The sequence below is a fragment of the Saimiri boliviensis genome, chromosome 15 (assembly GCF_048565385.1).
Source record: "Saimiri boliviensis isolate mSaiBol1 chromosome 15, mSaiBol1.pri, whole genome shotgun sequence".
NCBI classification, from domain to species: Eukaryota; Metazoa; Chordata; class Mammalia; order Primates; family Cebidae; genus Saimiri; species Saimiri boliviensis.
Window position 1 is genome coordinate 90,102,191 of NC_133463.1, and position 21,106 is coordinate 90,123,296.

At 59.5% G+C, this 21,106-nt stretch overlaps 1 protein-coding gene across 7 annotated transcripts in view; it reads right to left on the reverse strand.

Annotated features, from left to right (window-relative positions):
* Positions 1-4,776: 4,776 nt before the first annotated feature.
* TSNARE1 (t-SNARE domain containing 1) overlaps positions 4,777-21,106 on the reverse strand; it is a 124,087-nt gene continuing 107,757 nt past the window's right edge. For 5 of the 7 annotated variants that reach the window (XM_039464660.2, XM_074387226.1, XM_074387228.1 and 2 more), the window contains 3 exons: positions 13,155-13,227; positions 11,720-12,178; positions 4,777-6,967 (listed from right to left, as the gene is read on the reverse strand). In XM_039464660.2, coding sequence (XP_039320594.2) covers positions 6,366-6,967; positions 11,720-12,178; positions 13,155-13,227 — 1,134 coding nt within the window. In that variant the 3' untranslated portion in view covers positions 4,777-6,365. Of the gene's footprint in view, positions 6,968-8,129; positions 12,179-13,154; positions 13,228-21,106 lie in introns of all 7 variants that reach the window. The other 2 variants (XM_074387227.1, XR_012514195.1) reach the window with 2 other exon arrangements.

Sequence of the window (21,106 nt, forward strand, 5' to 3'; positions counted from 1 at the left end):
TTCAGCCTTTGCCATGTTACAGAGATGGAGTCACAAAGCACGGCCTTTTTGAGACTGGCCTTTTCACCAAGCACGACACCCATGAGAACTATCCGAGCTGCTGGCATTTCCGAGTGGGTTCCTTGTGTTCCTGGGCAGAGGTCTACTGTGTGGCTGTGGCAGTCTGGTTACCCGCTCACCACACGGAAAGGCACACCTGGGCTTCTCCACTTAGGGGGTACTGCAAATAAAGATACGATGATGCAATAAAATATATAGAAAGAAAAGATACGACGAGCATTTGTGTGTAAGTTTTTGTGTAAACATGAGTTTTTCTCTCTCTAGGATAAACGCCCAGGAGTGAAACTGTTGGGCTGTATAGGAAGTGTAATGTTTACATTTTAAAGAAACTACAACTGTTTTTCAGAGTGGCTGTAACATTTTACATTCCCACCAGCACTGCAGGAGTGAGTCATTTCTCCATATCCCTGTACCTCTTAGTCACTTTAGGGGGCACACGGTGGCACGGCGGTGTGGGTTTAGTGGGCACCTTCCTGACGGCTGCTGCTGAGGGACATCTTTTCATGTGCTCACTTGCCACCCATATATCCTTTTTGGTGAGTGTCTGATCAAATTTTTGTGCATTTTCTGATAGAACTGTTTTCTTTCCGTGGAAATTAGAGACCTTTTTATATATTCCGGATACATCCTTTATCAGATATGGGATTTGCAAATATAATCTACTAGTCACTGGCTTCTCTTTCATAACCTTAACGGGATCTCTTGCAGAGCAGGAGTTTCCAGCTTTGATGAAGGAACCCTTGAGCTTTTTTATGATGTGCAGTTATTAGCACAGGCTAACATATTAATCAATGTTTAACTTCCCTGCAAATAATACCAGGAGCTCAGAATATTTGAACAGTTCTTTCCAATTAATATACTATCATCGTCCGGTAGTTCCATCCTTTATAAAAATTCAGTTCCACAAGTTAGACATTCTAGTAATTACGGACTTTTTAAAATCTTAATGAGTATTTGGATTTACTCACATATTTACAAATTTCTTGGCTCACTCGTCTTCCTGCATTACAGATACTCTTTCTGGGATTCCAGTCCTTCACCTGGAAGTCCATCTCTTGGAAACCCCTTTCATGAAGGTCTACAGGTGGCCAGCTCTCAAAGTCTTTGTGTGTACAGACTGTCTGTATTTCACCTTTATTGTTTAGTCTTGTCGGCTGCAGAATTCTAAGTTGACACTGACTTTCTCTCGATGCTTTGTAGATATTACCATTTCCTGGCTTCTTCTGCTGCTGATGTAAAGTGAGCTGGCAGCAAAACTCATCAGTTCTCCTTTCTTTGAAACTGCTCGAAAGGCTTTCCCTCTCTCTGTGCTGTTCCACAGTTCCTCATGATTATCCCGGAAGGGATTTCTTTTCATTTATGCGCTCAGCAGGCTAGTGCCTCCTGGGTCCGTGGAATCACAGGTCACATCAACGGTGTCTTTTCTCCACTTCACTGCTCCTCCTCTTCTGGGACTCCAAGACGACGTACGTATCTCTGGTTCTACTCTCCCCATCCCTTAATCTCTGTCATAGTTTCTATTTTCTTACCTTTCTCTGCAATATTATTATTTCTTTAGAAATCTTCAAGTTTGCTATTACTAACGTCATCTATGTCCAGTATGTTGCTTAACCCATCCAGAAAGTTTTCCATTTCTAAAGGCCACACTGATCTTTCACAGATCGGCTTAATCACTTTTTAGAACCTTATTGCTCATTTTTATGATTCATCTTTTTATTTTAAAAAATATTTCACAGAAATCACATCACGTGCCTGGTTAATCCGAAAGCTGGAGTCTTTTGGGGTCTAAACTTGGTGTTTTTGCTCTTGTTCTTCCTCCTCCTGGTTCTCCCTCAACAGCCTGCCCCATTACAGACCAAGTGATTTCCAACTGGAGGCCCAAGAGATTCTTCTGCTGCTGCTGTGGGTACACCAAAGGCCTGACGAGGGATCTTTTCTCCAGAACCTTCTGCTTGGACCCTGGATCCACAGGTAGACCTGGTGCTTACTGGGGCTCAGGGCAAGCCCAGCTTTCCTTAACTTCCCACACTGGCACGTTAGACTGGGGAGGGGAGATGGAGAGAGGGGCAAGACCTCAGCTACCGGCTCATCCCTAAAGCCAGCAAAACATCTAAGACCACGGCGTCTTCCAGGTTAAGTTGTATCATGGGACAGCCCTTCTGACTGTCCGGTCCACCATTCCCCAGGAGCGTATCCGCAGAAACTTCCTCATTTTCTGAGATCCTGCAGGGCAGGCAAGCTGGCCGGGCTCATTAGAGCCAGATGGATGAGGCACCTGAAAACTGTCCTCACTCACCTGGAATGCACGCGGCATAGGAAAGGGGCGTGAACTTGGAATCCAGACGCCTGGTTCAAGGCCTGCCTCTAGCACTCTGTGACCCGGACAGGACCCTACAGCTCCACCAGCACCCTGGGCTCTCAGTGTGTCTGTAAAGTGGGGGACCCAGTGATGGGACCTGGGCTCTCTAGCTCTGACAGAAACCATCCCAGCCACTCTCTGGCATCCTTTCTGAAACATGTTTTGGAAAGCCCTGCAGGCAAGCTCCATCACAATGCCACATCATATTTCTCATCACAGACCCACCATCCTCCTAATCACTCATGGGAAACGTTTGGGCTGCCTGGCAGAGGGAAGTACAGGAAGCCCAGGCCCCAAGGTGAGCAGTGTGGACGTGAATCACAGTGAAATCCCATCTGGGCAGGTCAGCAACCTCAGGGTCTTCCTGGTTGCCTCCGTCTCACACACCTGCTAAGAACGTTCCTTTGCCAAAAGTGCTGATCCTGAATGGCTACTGTTTAAGCTGAGACCGCAGTCTCCTTCCTGGGAGACCTGAGGCCACCCCTGCCCCCACCCAAGAGAAGGGGTTTCCACGCCCAGGTCTGAGGGCAACACTCCTGGCTCTCCTTTCATCCAGAAATGCCCTTGCTCTTGAGGCCAGGCACGGCCTCTGCCCTCCGTGTGCCGCCTGCCATTCCACGCACCCGCTGGACGACGGAGCCTCACTCCATGATGCCTCTCTGCTCTCCTGGTTATGCTCCTCCCTGGCCTCTTGGCATCTGACCACCTCTCGGCAAACTGGCCTAGAGCGCAAAGGGCATGTACTGTGCAGAGACGGACCAGGACTTGCCCATTCGGACCCTAAGCTCTGGAGTCCCTGCTCCTCATTCACAGAGCGGAGGCAGAGTTGGCGCTTCCCCAATAGGCCCTTGGTCTTCTCCGCCTGGGGTCCTTCTAGCTCTTCCTGCCCCTCGCTGGCTGCAGTGATGACTGCCACATCGCCTTGGAGGCCTCTGCTGTCCCTCCTGCAGGGAGGCCTGTGACACTCCAGACTGTGATGTCCCAGCCCCGTCAACGCCCCAGCTTGGCAGACTGCCCGCTGCCTACCCCAACATCCAGCCCCTTCTGTTTGGTAACAAAATCCCCATTTGGGTTTTGCTTTCCAGCTTCTATTGCAACTAAAGGTGGGCATCCAACTAACTCCCAGGCGATGGGCTGAGATGCACGCAGAGGTCTCCTTCAAGGGAGTGTGATGGGAGAGTCCTGCAGCCGTCCTTCCCCACACCCGACTACCTGGAACCCAAGTGTGATGGGGGGAGTCCTGCAGCCGTCCTGGGCCGTGAGGACCACAGCAGAGAAGGGAGCAGAAAGACGCCTGGACCTCGGAGGACTGTGGCCCTGCCTTGCCAACTCCAGGTCGTTGATGTCAGTGATGGAGGAGCCATGATGCCCATCTGCTCTAAGACACACTATTCTGTTTCCTACCAAATGCAGTTATACCGATTTTTAACTTACACAAAATAAATTTTGTCAAGTATGTATTGACTTGCTTACTATGCATTTTCTGCAGCACACGCTAAACTCTGGGAGGAGAGGCCCCCAGGCTGCCTTCGCTGCTTCTGTATCCTCAGCATTTAGTAAAGGCTCAGCCCAGGGGATACTCCCAGACGTCTGGACTGACCAGGGCCAGGGCTGGGGTCACAACTTAGCGTGTAACTAGGACCAGGCTAAGCGTGTGATCAGAATCAGGGCTGAGTCGGTGGCCAGGATCAGTGCTCAATGCGTAACGGGGTCAGGACACAGTGCAGGACCAGGGTCAGGGCTCAATGTGCCACTGCGGTCAGGACAGTGTGGGGTGAGGATTGGGGTTCAGCATATGTAGAAAGCAGAAAAATTCCTCTTTAAAGTTTCCTTTCTTGTTAAAGAATAAATCATAAGTGTGCTAATAACTCTTTGTTGAGCCCTATCCTATGTAGCTGTTAGACATGCCATGCTTACAGGCACGTAGCACATTCTACGTCCTTGTACTTTAACCAGGATATCGGTGCTGGACGTGCTCACAGGCATGTCCCAGCTCTCCACTGCTTTTACCTGTTTAGAAAAGTTTCAAGTTGTTAGCCAATCGGGTTTTAATTTAGATGGTGAGGTCTGGCTCCAGCCAGTGGAGATCAGACACAGCAGTGAGGACCCCAATGCATAAGGAATAACTGTGTCTGTTTTCCTTTGTTTGTTGTATTCTCGTGCTAAGATGGCCAATGAGGGCAGCCTTCCTGCGGTCCAGGAAGCAAAAATTGCCTGCTAAGGCATCCTTTGTCTCAGTGCTGATTTTTCTTTGTGGCATGGAGCATCGGTTTCCAACAGTATGTGACCAGGACCAGGGCTCAGCCAAAACCAGAGTAGACTGTAACACACGACAGAAAACACACACGCCGTACAGGGCCACTGTTAGCCGTGCAGGGCACCTTTATTTATTGAGCTTTATTTTTGTAGAGGTGAGGTTTTGCTGTGTTGCCCAGGCTGGTCTAAACTCCTGGCCTCAAGCCGCCTTCCTGCCTCAACCTCTCAAAGTGCTGTGATCACAGACATGAGCCAGTGTGCCTGGCCTATGGTGGGTATTTTCAGTGGACAAGAACCCAGAATGAAGATCTAAAGAGGCTTCTTGGAGGTGGTGGCACTAAGGTCACCTGGTTTTGCAGGATGGAAGGCCGGCTTTTCCGAGGTGGAAGCATCAGAGTGGAGGCCCCACCCAGAACCAGCAGCGGCAGCTGTGCACTCAGAGTCAGGAGCCTGGAGGGAGACCGGCTGCACGTGTGGCTATGCCTTGGGTTCTTCCACAGACGAAAGTTACTGGCACGATGCTGGCCCCAGAGGAAAACACCAAACGAGGAAGAGGCCCCTCTTCCTGCTCTCAGGGATGCTGCAGTCTTGACTCTGGGCTGTGCTGGAGCTTCCCCGGATCAGCATGCCTCCTGCTCAGGACAGCCTGTCAGCATCTCGCTCCTGGGACAGGCTTTGGGCCACGGGAGCCAGGCAGAGGCCGGCAGAGGAAGACGCTGGAGGTCCCAGACCAGTCAAGGCCCGGGCGGGCCCCACCTCCCGCTCCTGCTGCCCCCAACAGCTGCCCAGGCTGGGGGACTGCAGACTGTGCCCTGCTGTGCAGGGACCGGAGACAGGGCAGCCCCGCCGAGGGATCTCCCAGGAGTCAGAGGAGGTTACAGAGGAAGAAGGGTCTGAAGACGCAGGAAGTGCTGGGGCCCCTGCAGGGCGGCTGAAAGCAGCGGCGCCCCAGGCCCGAGGAGCAGGCTCCAGCTCCCGTGCTTGCCAGCAGCTGCACAGCCACCTGCTTTGTTATTTTATGCTTATGTAAAAAAATACTTTTTGCAAGAAAAGTCTGCAGGTACAAAACGTCATCCCAGCCCCATACAGCACCAAATAATATATGGCATATATATACAGAGAGAGAAAATTGGAGAGAAATTATTCCAAGCTCACGAGCTGTGGTTCCCCTGGGCCAGAAGCAGGTAGGGCGTAGGAGCCTGGCCCTCCAAGTGTAAACGCCCATAAAGGGGACAGGGACCTTCGGGAGTCAAGCCAGGTCACAATCGGGACCTTAGGGCCTGGCCAAGCCCCCTTTCCAGAGCTCCGGTGCCCAGGGGCCCCCGAGTACATCTTCCCAGGCTCTGCCACCGGCTGCTGGCAGGGGCGCTGGGCTGCAGAGTTCACAGCCACGGCCACACGGGGTGGAGCCTCCAAAGCACAGTCCCTGAGTAGACCTGGCCTGCTGGGCCCCACAGGTCGGCTCTCCGCAGCCCTTCCCCGCAGGTCACCACGCTCCACAGGCAACGCCAAGGGTGTGGCACCACAGGTACACAGCCATGTCCTCTCGTCCTTCCCATCTCCTGGACTCAAGCCGTCCCAGTGCCCTGGAGACCCAGTCACTGCCATCTCTCCCCTGCCTGGCCTCAGCAGGGGTAAGACTGGAGACCCTGCCCCCACCCTCTGGCTCTGCCGGCACCCCTGACCAGCCCTATACTTCCTCCTCTACCTTCAGGATCATCCCTGAGAAGACCTCGAGCCCCACGTGGGCACCCTGGGGGCTGTCCTGGGAGTCTCTGGCAGGCCCCTGGGCCACTCCACCAGCAGGGCCACCGTCCCGGAGTGAGGGTGAGGCTTCCCCGGTGGGATGCGCTCCCACCAGCCTCTCGAGGGTCCGGTGGAGGGCCTCGACACCATCGGCCAGACGCTGGCTCTGCTCGGCCAGCTGCTGCAGCAGCAGGCTCTGCTGGGCCATGAGTGCGCTCTGCTGCTGGGCCCAGGAGGAGAGCAGGGCACCCTGCCGCCGCTGCGAGTCCAGCAGCCGCTGCTCAAACACCGAAGGTTCAGGTGCTGCCCCTGGGGTCCTCCCGGAGGGCAAGGGCGGTGCTGGCTCTGAGGAGGGTGGGGGGGGCTGGAAGGACCCTGTGAGTGTGGCTGCTCCTGGGGTGGAGGCTGGGGAAGCGGGTGGGGAGGGTGAAGAGGTGGGTGCGTGGAAGACGCCTCGTGAGTCCAGGGGGTCAGGTTCAGGCGGGCTGGGCCCTTCCAGGCTCCCCAGGGGCAGCCACAAGCAGCTGGGGGCCTCGTCCTCGTCGGCTAACAGAGAGAAAGAGGGAAAGGTCAGCGGCACGTCTAAGACCCAGTGATCCAGGACGTGAGGGAGGCGCAGGGAGCGTGCCCATGGGAGGCCTCTGAACCTGGAGTTGTTTGGGTCTCATGACGCCCCTCTGCAGTGGGAGCTGTGCCCATTTGAGAGATGAGGAAAAAGACCCAGAGATGGGCACATTTCCTCTAGTAGGGCTGGGACTGAAGTCACGGCCTGTCCAAGTGGCCCGCACACCCAGCCAACACAGCATTCCCTGTGTTCATCCTCCACCGACTGCCCTGTGGTCAGCCCGCTGCCCACAGCTCTAACTGCCATCTGCCACCCCTGTGTTTATTCCTCCACACACACATGCCGCTTCAGCCACTCACCTACCTGTCCGCCGCTGTGTTCGCCCCTGGCCAGCCATCCCCCTTCCATCCTCTTCTTCCTTCTGTTCATCCATCCATCAGACTACTCCCCCACTTATCCATGCAGTCTCTGTGTACCCGCCCGTCTACACCTCATCCTTCCATCCACCCAGCCACCCGCCCGTCTACACCTCATCCTCCCATCCACCCAGCCACCCGCCCGTCTACACCTCATCCTCCCATCCACCCAGCCACCCGCCCATCTACACCTCATCCTCCCATCCACCCAGCCACCCGCCCGTCTACACCTCATCCTCCCATCCACCCAGCCACCCGCCCGTCTACACCTCATCCTCCCATCCACCCAGCCACCCGCCCGTCTACACCTCATCCTTCCATCCGCTCACACGTGCATCCATCCTTCCAATCATCCATCTGGCCATCCCTTTGTCCAGCAGGCACCCATCCACCCAAGTGATGTCCCTGGGAAGATGAGAGGATTAAGCTCCCCTAGGGCAACAGGGAGAGCTGAACCCGAGACTCGGCAGACGTGGGCTCCGAGGCCAGCTCTGCTTGGTCTCAACAGCTGTGTGACCCTGGAAAACACCTCTTCGGCAGGCCTCCGATTCCCAGGCTGCGTATGAAAGGCAAGGCTTCAGAGTCTCTAAGTGTGGGATCTCTGACCCTTCCAGTTCCCTGGGCATGGAGGATGGGCAACGCATGTCCCTCCCTGACACTCCGTGGGGGGGCCCCCTCGCCGGCAGGAGCAGGACGGTCTATACAGAGGTGACTAAGCCCTGCCCACCTCCTCTGCAGTGTAGGCGGTGCCTGTTCTGCGGGGACTGAGGCCACAGGCTCACTGGGAACGTGGCAGGGTATCCACTGCACAGGTGGTTGGCCCAGCTGCCACCACCTTCCTTTCCTCCTCCTCCTCCTGCTCTTCCTCCTCCTCTTCCTCGTTCCTCCTCCTCTTCCTCGTTCTCCTCTTCCTCTTCTTCCTGCTCTTCCTCCTCCTCTTTCTCATCTTCCTCCTCCTCCTTTTTCTTCCTCCTCCTCTTCCTCTTCCTCCTCCTCCTCTTCCTCACTGTCCCATCATCCTCCTGCCGCCCCAGGCATGGGTGCTGCTTCTGACCAGGTGGTCCCCGGGTGCTTGGGAGGGGTCATCTTGCCAGCTGGTGGCTTTCCTCTTGGGATGAGGTCCTCTGCGTGCTGTGGCCCTGAGTTTCTGGCGAGTCTGCTGCCCGCCACCAGAGCCTCCACCTTCCGCTTCCTGGAGGCCCCTGGGCCTAGCTGCGCTCAGTGGCTAGGAGATGGTGGCCGGGGGGCTGAGGCCGAAGAGCCTGGAGCTGGTGCCAGGAGACCCAGCCCCAGCCCTGCCTCTGCCCTGATCCTGCGATGACCTTGGCACAGCCTCTGCCAAGTCTCCCAGCCTGGCTTTCACCAGCTGTCAACAGGGGCGGACCCTTGGTGACCCCGACCTTCTGAGTCTAATGGCCCCTGACAGAGAGAGGGGGAGGGGCCCAGCCTCCCCATTACCACACACTCCCCCCGCAGGGGTGCCTGCACCGGGCCTCCAGTGGAGGCCCAAGGCGGCCCTGGCCTTTCCCCTCCGTCTCCACCCACTGGAGTCCCTGCATGGCTCTGGCTGCGGCCCCCCTCTTCCTCTCACACCCGTGAAGCAGTGAGGACGCTCTGCAGCCACAGCCATGATTTCCCAGGACGCGGCTCCCCTTCATCGCGCCTGCTCACCTGGCTGCTCCCGCAGCCGACCTCACACTTATCGTACTGTCCCATCTGCCAGCCTCACACTTATCGTACTGTCCCATCTGCCAGCACTGCCCCCGCTCCTCTGTCCCAGCCCCTGATGGCCCAGGGCGTCTTCTGCGCTCCCACGGTGGCCCATGCCACCCTCACCTTGCGGGACTGAACGTCCAGCCTGCCTGGCCCCTGGTTACTCCTTGAGTAACAGGCTCTGCATGGTCATCTCTGCCCGTCAGGGCTAGCTAGGAGCACCCGGCCATAGTGGGAAGAGACGGTGACGGGAGGATGGTGGCCGGGCCTCCATCCCAGCTGGGCCGTGGCCCCCAGCCAGCCTGACCTGTCAGGTCCTCCTGGGGTGACTGCAAGTCAGCAACAAGGCCCAGTGAGTGGCTGGTCCTCAAGGCGGCTCCAAGTCTCATTTCAAGAAAACAAAGGCCCGAGCTTTCTTCTTGCTCCCTCTGAGCCGCCCACTTGCCCCAACCACAAAGTGCCCTCCACAGTCCCCAGACCTAGGATGGACACCACGCCGTATGCCAGCAGCCGGCACGGGAGGTGGAGCAGGAAGGCCGCAAGGACCCTCTCCCCGACTGCGCCAGACCCTGGTGGGGCTGCTCCATCAGGGCTCAGAAGTCGAGGTTGGGTCTCAGTCTAGGGCAGGGAACCGCAAGGTGGGCAAACCTGAGTTCTCGCAGCTTCCAGAGCGGGGACTTGCGGAAAAGGGCTGAATGCCCAGGCCACACCAGTTCCACCCGTGCTGGACCCCTCTCTCTCAGCCCCTCACCGCAGGTCCACCCTTGCCCTGAAGCACCCCCCAAACCAGGCCTGCCTCTGCCCGTAGAACCCTGAGCTGCAAGGCCCTGCCCTGCAGGAGTGTGTGGCCTCCCTGGAGGTGGATACAGTCACTCCTGGCCTGCACGGGTCCTCCTCCAGCCCCACCCCATGAAGCGGCCCACCCACCAGGCTCATCCCTAAGGCCCATCAAGAGGCCAAGTGCCGAGGCCCATCGCCCAAGACCCACAGCCAGGTCCCTTGTCCAAGGCCAGCCACAGGCTTGGTGGCACCTCTCAGCCAGCCCAGCTCACTCTCCCCATGGGTCCCAGCCTTGTGCACTGCCATGAGCAGGAGCAGCTGAGGCTGGCCCAGGCTCCAATTCTGCCATGGCCACCAGAAGGGGCGTTTGAGGCCAGCCCCTGCCTGTCCCATGAGGCTGAGTCCTTCTGCCCACTCTGCGGCCCTCAAGACGAAGCTGGTCCTGCTTCTGGGGCTTCGCCCCCAAAGCCCTTCCAGCAGCTCCTAGGAAGGCGAGAGTCCAGCAGCGCTGTGCTTTGAAGCGTGGGCCACCACGTGTGGAGGATGGCGAAGGAGCTCCTGGAGCGGTGTCTTGAGGAGGACGGGAGACGCAGAGGGAGGAGGGGCAGAGGCAGCGGGAGGAGGGGCGGGGGCGGCGGGGAGGAGGGGCGGAGCCAGCGTCGCCCTCGGAGCCAGGGGCAGCTGCGAGCACAGACGAGGCCCAGCCGAGCAGAGAAACACCTAGTGTCAGTGGTCCCTGGAGTGGGCCCGTGGGCTCGGAGTGGGGCACAGTGTGTCCCGGGGGGCTGCGTGCCCAGAGGGACGAGCCAGCAGAAGGAGGGGGAAGCCGCCGCACGCCAGAGCGAGGCACAGCATTAGTGGGGGAAGGAGCCCAGCTGGGGCCCAGGCTCCTCCCTGGCTCTGCCAAAGCTGCTCAATAGTGACCAAGGAACAGGGCAAGTCACCTCCTGCTCCCTGGGGGCCACGGCAAGGGTCAGCCGGCTGGAGGCGCATCCGGGCTGAGGCGCTTCCCACCTGCGGGCTGGCCTTGCTTTCTCCTGGCAGCACCCCCCCCTCCGCCTGGGGCTCTGGGGCTGGGGGAGAGCAGAGGGAAGCCCTCCTTCCTCCCAAAAAGCCTGTCTTCAGACCCTGTGGCCAGCTGGACCCTGCGGCCCTGCACAGGAAAATGGGGTGTTCTCCCTGTGGGGGACCCGCTGGTATAGAAGACCTGGCTGCCTAAGGACAGCTGTGTCCACCTCTTGACTGCACTCGGGAGAGGAGGGCCGTGTGTGGATAGAAAGGTCAGGCCACATGACAACAGGTGGGAACACCAGAGGCTGAGGTGGGGGCTTGAAGGGCACCAGGGCACCCTGGGTGGCACCCGCTGCTGCTGCTGCTGCGCACTGGGGAGCTCTGCCCTCTTCTCCTCACTAGGCACTGGTCCCAGCGACCACCTGTGACTCCCTCCCCATCGTGGCGCTCACTTGCTACAGTGACATGGAACTGGGCCCCGGCGTCCCATCTGGACACCTGGTGGGCACGGCTTAAGGTGGCGTCTACAGTCGAGCCCCTTGGTGCCACAATGCCTGGCAATGCTGGGCAGACCCAGAGCTAGGATCCAGGCGGGAGCCGCAGCCCCTGCACTCCCCAGGCAGGCAGACCCGTCCCTGGCCCTAAAAGACGAGAGGGGCAGGAGGATGGCAGGCCATCTCCACAGGCTTCTGGGTCCCCCTGGGAGGATGTCCCTCTCGGGAGCTGGTGCAGGAGGCTCGCAGCCCCCTCGCCAGCCCTGCTCACCCTGTGGCAGGGTGGTCCTGGGGCGGGCTGTGGGGAGGGCCCACTTACTTGGCAGGGGCTCTGTGGCCTGGCCCTGGCCTTGGGGACCGTGGGTGGAAAAGGTCTCTGCCACTACGCGCTCCACAGGCGTGAGGATGAGGCCGGGCACAGCGCCCTCCGCCAGCTTCTTGCGCACAGCGCCCCGCAGGTCCCGCCACTTGTGCTTGAGGTCGCCCAGGTCTCGGCGACAGTAGCCCAGCGCATTCACCGCCTGCAAGATGCGGTTCCACACGCGGTGCTTCCGGGTGGGCGTGCCCCTCAGGGTCCCGAACAGCAGCGGGTAGTGGCGCCTCACCCTCTGCACCAGCACCTCCGTCTCCTGTGGGCTGAAGTTGGGCTTGCGCGTCTTGGTCCGGGAGTGGGGGCCCGGCCGTGGGGGCGTGGGGCCCATCCCAGCACCCGACCGCAGGGCCACGGCTGGCTCGGGGCTGCAGCTCTGCCGGCACGTAGCGGTGCTGCCGCTGGACCCTGGAAAGACACCAGAGGCTGAGCGGGGGCAGAGATCTCGGGGAGAGCAGCACCGCCAGGCTTGGGGTCCTGGTCATCGCAGCCCCGTGTCCGAGCACAGCGGCCAGGCCTCGCGTCGGCGCCCCACACAGGCAGCCGGCATCCCCGATAGCAAGGCCCCTGTGTCTCAGCTACTCTCTGGGCCTCCCGCCTGTCCACCTGGCAGGTGCCCTCTGCCCTCCCTGGAGCCCTGATCACATGTGGCGGGTCAGCCCTGGTTTGTCCCCTCCCCACGACTGCTCCCTTCCCTGAACTGCTGGCAGGAGTGCCCCTCCCGGTCCATCCGTCACCAGGACTGGTAGGTACCTACAGAGGACGAACCCCTCCACACAGTCAGCACATCCCAGCCCGAGACAGCTGGCCAGGGGCAGAAACAGCTTCAGCCACCGCTGGAAGCTGCCAGTGGGGAGAATGAGGGAGGACGAGGAGACAGGAGGGGTCCTGGGGACAGGAGGCGGTGAGGGAGCACTGTCTGCAGCCACAGAGAAGCTGGAAGCCCAGGCTCCCAGGGGACTGAGAGGCAAGCACCCAGGAGGTGCTCGAGGGTCTCACCCAGCCAGCTGCCTGAGGGTCTCTGGACCTACTGCCAGTCGTCAGAGCAGGAGGGCCCGGGAGGCTGTTCTCAGCACAGGTCCAAGGTGAGGCCACAGCTTGCCCATGGCATGGAGGGAGAGTGGGTGGGTGGGGCAGGGCCTGAGGGTCCTGGTGGGCAGCTGAGTGCTTTAACCAAAGGCCTGTGGGCACCAGGGGCAGACTGGCTCTTCCTCAACTGAGGAAAAGAGACACCCAGCCAGAGTTGGGAGCCCCTGCCCCCCCCTGGCTTGAGAGCCAGGGCTCCTGGCAGTAGCAGGCACACTTAGGGGAAGGGGTGAGGGCCAGGGGCTGGCGGACAGGCCCTCAGGGCAGCAGGTGGCCTGAGGCTGGGGAGGGTACCCACCAACAGCTTCTCCTTGCTCCGACACCATGGAGGCCAAGTCCTTGATGATCTGATTCACATCCAGCAAGTTGCTCTGTGGAAACAAGACAGAGCCACGTCAGGAGCAGGGCTGTGGGGCAGATGCCCAGGGCACCTGAGAGTGCCCATCGAGGCTGGGGCAGGCCCAGGAAGCACCTGCAGAATCAGGAACCAGCTGGTCTGGCCACTTCCTGTGACAGAGGTATGGCTGGGCCCAGAAAGGGCCCGGGGCAAGCCTGGGGTCACCCCAAAAGTCAGAGACAGAGCAGGGATCTGAGTTCTCCGTCTCCTGACTCTCAGGCCAAGCCCCAAGCTCCCCAGGTGTCCCAGGGGCTGAGAGCTGCTTCCTTGGGTACAGAGGCCCCGGAGCCTTCCCCTAGGATTTGTAGTCTAGTGTAGGACAGCACCCTCAGCACTGTAAAGGCCTGACTGCAGGAGAGCAGCGAATGTCGAAGGCAGATACCCCATCCCACTTGCCTGGGGACTCCCGGACAGAAGGGTCTACCTTCCCCTCTCTGTGCAGCAGCACTGCCCAGCAAACCCTAAAGAATAGAGGGAGAAACAGGTTCAGTGGAGTGGACAAAAGGGTGGATGGGTAGATGGGAGGATGACTGATAGATGGGTAGATAGGTGGGTTGACAAATGGAATTGTGAATGGGTGGATGGGGGGGTGGGTGAATACGTGTGGGGGTGGATGGATACATGGGGGGTGGGTAAATGGATAGATGGCTAGATGGATGGATGGGTGTATTGATAGATGGGTGGGTGATGGATTGGTGGGTAGATGGATAAATGGGTGGGTGGGTGGATGGATAGATAAATGAATGAATAGGTGGGTAGATGGATGGGTGGTTGGGTGGATGGGTAGACAGACAGGTGGTTGGACAGAGGGCTATGTAGATGGATGAGTGGGTGGATAGGTAGATGGATGTGGGTAGATGGATAGGTAGTTGGACAGATGAGTGGATAGATGGATGGGTGGATATCTGGACAGATGGGTGGGTGGGTTAATGAATGAATGGGTGGATGGGTGGGCAGGTAGATGGATGAATAGATGGATGGATGCGTAGTTGGATGGACAGATGGGTTGGTAGATAAATGGGTGGGTGGGTAGGAGGGTGGATGGACGGATGGATAGACAGACGGGTAGTTGGGAGAGATGGGTGGGTAGATGGGTGGCTGGGTGGATGGATGGATGGGTAGTTGGACAGATGGGTGAGTGGGTGGGTGGATGGATAGGTGGGTGGATGGATGGATGGATGGATGGGTAGTTGGACAGATGGGTGGGTGGGTGGATGGATGGGTGGGTAGTTGGAAAGATGGATGGATGAATGGGTGGATGGGTGGAAAGGTGGGTGGGTGAGTGAGTGGATGGATGATGGATGGATAGGTGGGTGGGTAGTTGGAAAGATGGGTGGGTGGATGATGGATGGATAGGTGGGTGAGTAGTTGGGCAGATGGGTGGGTGAGTGGGTAGGTGGGTGGATGGGTGGATGGATGGATGGATGGATGGATGGATAGGTGGGCGGGTGAAAGGATGAAAGAGTGAATGAACAACATGTGGACGGATGATGGACAGGGGGGTGGGTGGGTCAATGAGTGGCTACGTGGATGGTGGCTCCACTGCTATCTAAGGACTGAGTGGCTATGAAGCCAGAAAACAGGGAAAGGAACAGAAACGCGGCCCAGGAGGACCTGGCATATTGTGCTGGCCTCTTGCGTCTTCCGTGCTGTCTATCTTTACCCTAACTCCTTTTGCCATCCAGTGGCCCTGATGATCCTCAGGGATGTGGCCACAGCGTGCTCAGAGCACACACCTGTGCCATGCCTAAGGCAGGGCACATACCGTACCCGTCACACCTGCACCCACCCAGGGGCATCCTAGCACCCATCTGACAGAGCAGGGAGCGGGGGCTCAAGCAATCCCGTGACCTCCAGGGCCTCTCAGAAAGGGGAAGAGTTGAACTCAGGCGCCTGCCCAGGGCCAGATGCCCGCTCCTTCCCTGACTGCCACGCTGCACCCGGGATGGCTCCTCCACTGGCCAGCTGCATGGGCCTGGGCAAGCCCGGTCACCTCAAGCCAGGTTTGCTCACTCATCACCCAAACAAAACCAACCCTTCTCACAGAGCGCCTGGCACATGGCTGGGTTCCAGCCCAGTCCAGGGGAAGCTCCTTCAGGCCTGCTGTGACCCCTGCCCTGGCACGCCCGTCCAGTCAGCAGCTCATTCCAGAGCTGGGACTGATTTCCATGAGGGTCATTTCACCCCACTGCAAAATGTTGCAAGAGAATTCATCTTCTGTTTCAGACTGTTCTGGGAAATGAAGCACTTAGCACGATCTTAAACTGACATGTACCATCAACTGCAATTCAATTACCGGGCTTAACTGTGATACAGGGGCGGCGACTGTGGGAACCGGACCGTGGCTGGGAAGGTAGTGAGAGGGTGGGACCGAGGTCACAGTTAGGTGTGCATCTGCGGCATGGCAACGGGGGCAGCAGCAAATGAAAGGATGGGTGCGGGTCGGCCCAGATCAGGTCCTGGTCTCCTGGTCACCACCACCTTCTGTGGGAGGGAGGTCACGGTCTCAAGAGACCAAGACAGACAGCAAGGTTGTGAGGCATGGCTCAGCCAGGCGGGTCACCTCCTCCACAGGCTCCCCAGTTACAGACCTGACGCTGTCAAAAGCCAGGCATGACCACACCACCACAACTTCGACCCTGGCCACGGAGCACACCCAGGCCTGGTGCACCTGGGCCTGGTCTTGGTGGCTCATGGCCTCAGGGACTTGCAGGGGCCCTTAAGGGCTTCACAGGCAGAACGCATCTCCCCATGCAGCCTGTGACTCACCTGTTACTGCCCCATTTGACAGGAAAGACAGAAACTGAGTTACTGAGAGGGTTAGTGTGTCCAAGGACACACAGCTGGAAAATGCTGGAATCTGCATCCAACCCACATTTAGGCAGACTCCAACCCAGGTCACTACCACCACCAGTGTGGGGCGGCACCCAGGGCCTCCCTCCAGGACGTGGAACCCAGGACCCCCGCCAGACCTCAGGGACAGTACAGGGAGTAGGGGCCGCCCTTGAGGACATCCTGTGCTGCAACCACTGGCATGGGATGGGCCCCGTGTGTGCACCAGTCAATCTGCTTCGCATGAGCAGAAGAGAGGGGCTGCACTGGCATGGTGCTGCTGTGCCCCTGAGCGGAAGCATGGCTCTGAGCCCGTGCCCAGCCTGTGGGGATGCGGCTTTGGTGAGATGCCAGGGAGGGCTGTGGCTGAGCAAGGCCCAGAGTCCAGTGCCTTTCAGGGACCTGTGACAGCTGCTGGGGCAGGGTGAAAGAGGGGCAGCTGTGAGTCCCCGAGGCTCAGCCTCAGTGTTCCAGGCACACCTCCGAGCACACATGGCCCCTGCACTGGGTATTCCCCGCTGACACCGGAGTCAACTTCTATAACCCCAAAAGCGCGAGCTGGGACATGGTGTTCCCAAGTCAGGCAAAGTCCCTGTGGTGCCCACAGGGCACAGATGGCCTGCGTTGCGGGCTTTGGGGGCAGCCCCCCAGAGACACAATGGCCGAAGTGATTTTCCATGACACGCCGACACTCACTGTGCTGCTGCCCAGCTTCACAGAGGGCTCGCTGCTCCAGGGCCCCGGGTCGTCCTGGGCGGAAGGGTTTTGTAGTTAGTCAGTGCTGGGGCTGCCAGGAGCCAGTAATGGTGGGGCCACCTGCGATCCCCACCAACCTCCCCTGCAACATGTCAGGGCCGCAGACAGAGGAGGGAGTGCGGAGCGCGCTCGCTGCCTGGGGCTGCCGCAGACGCTCTCGGCCACTCCTTGCTGGACTCAGCAGAGACAAGCAGCAGGGAACAGTGGTGACTGTCCGCTGGGGTGAGCTTAACAGAATGCTAACTTGCATCACAGCCAGGGCAGGGGACACACAGAGACTCCACGGCTTTCTGCAAGAAGGCACTGGGCTGTGCCTCCTGTAAGAGGGGACCACGGCCCCAAGCACCATGGGCTCAGGCACCCCAAATTCCAAAGGCTGGGCTGGCAGGGCTGCCAGCGCCACAGGGCCACATGCAGAGAGCCTCCCACTCCACCTCTTAGAAGCCAACGTTGGTGCGAAGCCTGCACGTCCTCATTTTAGGCGCCCCTCTCTTTAAGATGCCTGGCACTCAAACACCAGCTGGTCCCACCTCCCAGCAGAGGGGTCAGCTGCCCGCCGGCCAGGCGCACTCAGAGGCACCCCCACCCCCGGCCAAGGCACCACTGATGAGTTAACACTTCACCTCGAACTAAGCAGGAAGCAAAGCTTGAACAGAAGCTCGAGCCCCGGGATCTGAGTCTCCGGTTCCAGGCCAGCAGCCATAGGTAAGAAACCCCTGACCCTCGTTTTCTGGAAAATGGCTCAGCACAGAGAACTACTTCCCACAGGCCCCGGGCAGGGCCCGCTGGCCCGGGTCCTCGGGGAGCACTCTGTACAGAAGGGAAAGGACAATGAACCTGGGTGGTGACCCTGGGGCTCCTCCCTGCTCCCCAGTCCGACGCCACCGCTGGAGGCCAGGGGCTCCACTACCTCTCCTGTCGACAGTGCCAGGATCTCACAGAACCAAGCAAGAGGCTGCTCAGGGCACAGGCAGCCCCAGAAACCCAGATCCTCACATCAGCCACTCTGGCTATGTACACCGCTATGCCACCTCAGGCCCGCCGGAAGGATGGGGCCAGGTGCGCCCTGAAGCCCACCCTAGAGGTGCCAGATGCTAAGGGATGGGCCCCTCCCACTGGGCAGTCCCCAGCCCTCTGTGTAGGAGCGTGGTGACAGGAGGGGAGCCGGAGGCACTGCCTGCCTTTGTGCCTCTTCCTTACACATCACCGGAGGGGCCGGGACTTGCTGGAGCGTCTCCTTCATCCTGGCCCAGTGCTGGTCTCAGAACCAGTGGATGAATAAAGGGCTGAGTGTGCCCTGTGGCCGCATCAGAGCCGGAGGGGAGCAGAGGGCTGGGACCTGCAGCTGAGCCTGTCGCTGACGGTGTGGGCGGATCCCAAGGATGGGTCCAGAGAGGGCCTCCACCCCCAGAGGCAGATGAGGGCCAGTCGGGCAGGCAGCTGGCAGGGTGGGTCCCCCCAGGCCCTGTGGGCAGGCCTTGGCTCCTGAAGGGGATGCCCAGGGCAGGTGCAGCTCCACTCCCAGGCACATCTGCGGGACTTGCCAGAGACCTGGGCTCCCCCAGGGCCTAGGTGGGAGCCAAGTTCCAGAGAGAAGTCCAGTCCTCAGTCCTAGGGCGACAGAGAGGCCAAAGACAGGATAAGGGAGCTGGGGCCTGCCCAAGGGGCTATTCTCAGGGGACAGGCAGGCAATCCCCTGGCATGGCAGCCAGACAGCAGGAGAGCGAGGAGAGACCAAGGAACACCTCACCTCAGTAGACGGTTAAATCGTGCAATTATTGTTCAGACTGCTTCTAAAACCAGAACTCATTAAAAGCTCTCAGGGAATTTTCTTTCTCTTTTTCACTGGCGCCACGGGAAGAGCACCTTGCACGCGACATAATAAAACCGGGGTGTGTGCCCGTGAGTTCCCTTCCAGAATGATGAGGAAACATCACTGCGTTTCTCTATCACACCATCTCTTATAATTAGGATCTTGGCAACCACCCACCTTCAAAGACGACGATTCCAGTTAATGCAGTCACCACGCCGCACGCGTGTATCCACTCACTCGCTTACAGCCAGAGGTCAGCCCGGTCAGTGCAGTGCCGACCACACGGTAGGCCTGCTGGGCTCCACCTGGGGCCTCGGGGCCCCGCCTGGGCCATCTCCACGTCCCATCCTCCACCCTCCCAGGCCCGCCTGGTAGCCATGGCAACAGAGCAGCTGGCGTGCTCCGAGCTCTGTACCTGGGTCAGATGACGCCTGCTCAGGAGCTCCAGCAGGTGACATGGCCTTGGAGAGGGGAGCGCAGAGCAGACACGGAGGGGCAGGTGGGCAGAGTCGGTGGGAAGCAGGTGGTCAGCTCTGGACCGGTGCCCCGGTGAGCCTGGCACGGGCCTGTTCCCTTCGACCCCTCCAGCCCAGGGAGGCCATTGCTGCCCGCCGCCCACTGCTCAGGACAGGCGTCCAGTTGAGGGTTAAGTCACTGGTTCCTGGGGCTCTGGCTCTTTCTGTGCCTGGCTCTGGACCTGCGGGTGACGTCGGAGAGGAATCCCACCACCCTCATCTCAGAAAGGCCAAGCGAGCGTCGGCTCTCAGAGGTCACGGCGAGGACAGTCTCGTGCTGGAGTTGGGCACCTGGGCTCAAATCCCAGCTCCGCGGCGGGTGAGCTGTGTGACCCTGGACAAGTGATGGGCCTGCTCCAAGCCACCGTCATCTCTGACATCAGAACGTAGGAGTGCAGCTCTCACAGAGCCCTGGTGTGGGCTGAGATGCGCATAAATCATGGCATCAGAGTCCTTCGTTAAACACACATCCTTCATGGGGTCCCAGGATAGAAGCGGCCAGCCCCCGGCCCAGCCCTCCTGCACCCACCCCACCTAGCACCGACACCCCCCCATTTGTCCATGCAGCAATCGGCCAGGTGCCAGGCAGCGTCAGGCCTGTGAGCTGCTGCGAACGCAGCCGTGACCACGCCGCTGCCTCCACGGGGCTTACGTTCCGGTGGCAAGAGAGAAATCCTTACAAGAGAACCCAACAGCGTGTGAGGCGAGCACAGGGACGGCTGCAGGGAGAGCGCACCCCAGGAGTCAGGGCCTGCAGACGGAAGGGAGCCAGCGGCTCAGGCATTGGGAGGAGGGTGCTCTGGGCCTCAGGCAACAGGAACCAGGAGCAGGGGTGGCCAGGCCTACCCAGGGAACTGTGAGGCGTCTGGGTGGGGAGTGAGGGAGAGAGCAGTCCAATGGGAGTGAGGGCAGCTGCCTCTCCCATGGAGGGTCACAGCAATGCACGCCCCCACTCCCAACCTTCTTCCAGCAGAGTGTGAGAAGGGATGCTGTAGGGCTTCTGAGGCTGGGCAGCGTCCTCCAGGGCCCAGCCCCTGCACTGGGAAGAAGCCAGGCCACAGGAGAGGCCAAGCGTGGAGCTCCAGCCCAGAGCCCAGCCCACATTCCGGCAAACAGCCAACACGAGATGTGGGCACACGAGAGACTCCACCCTCACTCTCCAGGCTGCTGGGCAGGGGGGACAGTCTCAGCTTTGCGGGGGGGACGTTCTGGCCCCCAGCATCTGGAAGCAAGGCGAGGGCCAGGGAGGAGTGCAGGAGTACCAGAGCCAGTGACGGGTGGCCAGGGCAGCACCTGTTTTCATGGGAGCTTTGGAAGGTGGGCATGACTGCAATGTGCCTGTGATGGGCAGAATCGGAGAGGGGAACGTGAGAGCGCACGGGCGTGTGGGGGTGGGGGAGCGGCTGGACAGGAGCCACAGGCTAGCTGTGGTGCAAACAGCCCACCGGTGCCCCTGGAGAGGGGCAGGCCGGGCCCCGAGAGGCTGCGGACACACTCTTCTAAGAGCTCTGTTTCTCCATGGAATGAGAAGCAAGGTCAAGGTCAAGATCATAAGTGGAGTGAGGACACAGAAAGAACGACATGACACAGACCACAGGAAGACTGTCCTGGGCCCTCAGGACGCCCCCTAAGCCCCAGAGCACCCTGAGCATGGAGTCCGGCTCCTGGCTGCACGGGACCTGCCGAGGGCCCCTCACAGGCCCGGAGAGCCAGTTCCCAGCCCCATTCCAGACCAAGGCAGGCAGAACACACCTCACCAGCTGCTCGCCAGTACAGACCCACAGCCCTACACAACACGGAAGCGCACCCGTCAGCCGGGGGCTCTTCACCGGGCGGCAAGGCTCCGCCTCCCGCACACCCGGCACACAGCGTGAGGGGGGCCACGTGTCAGCACACTGCTCGCCTTTTCTGCCCCAGGAAGCCCCAGGACCCCATGT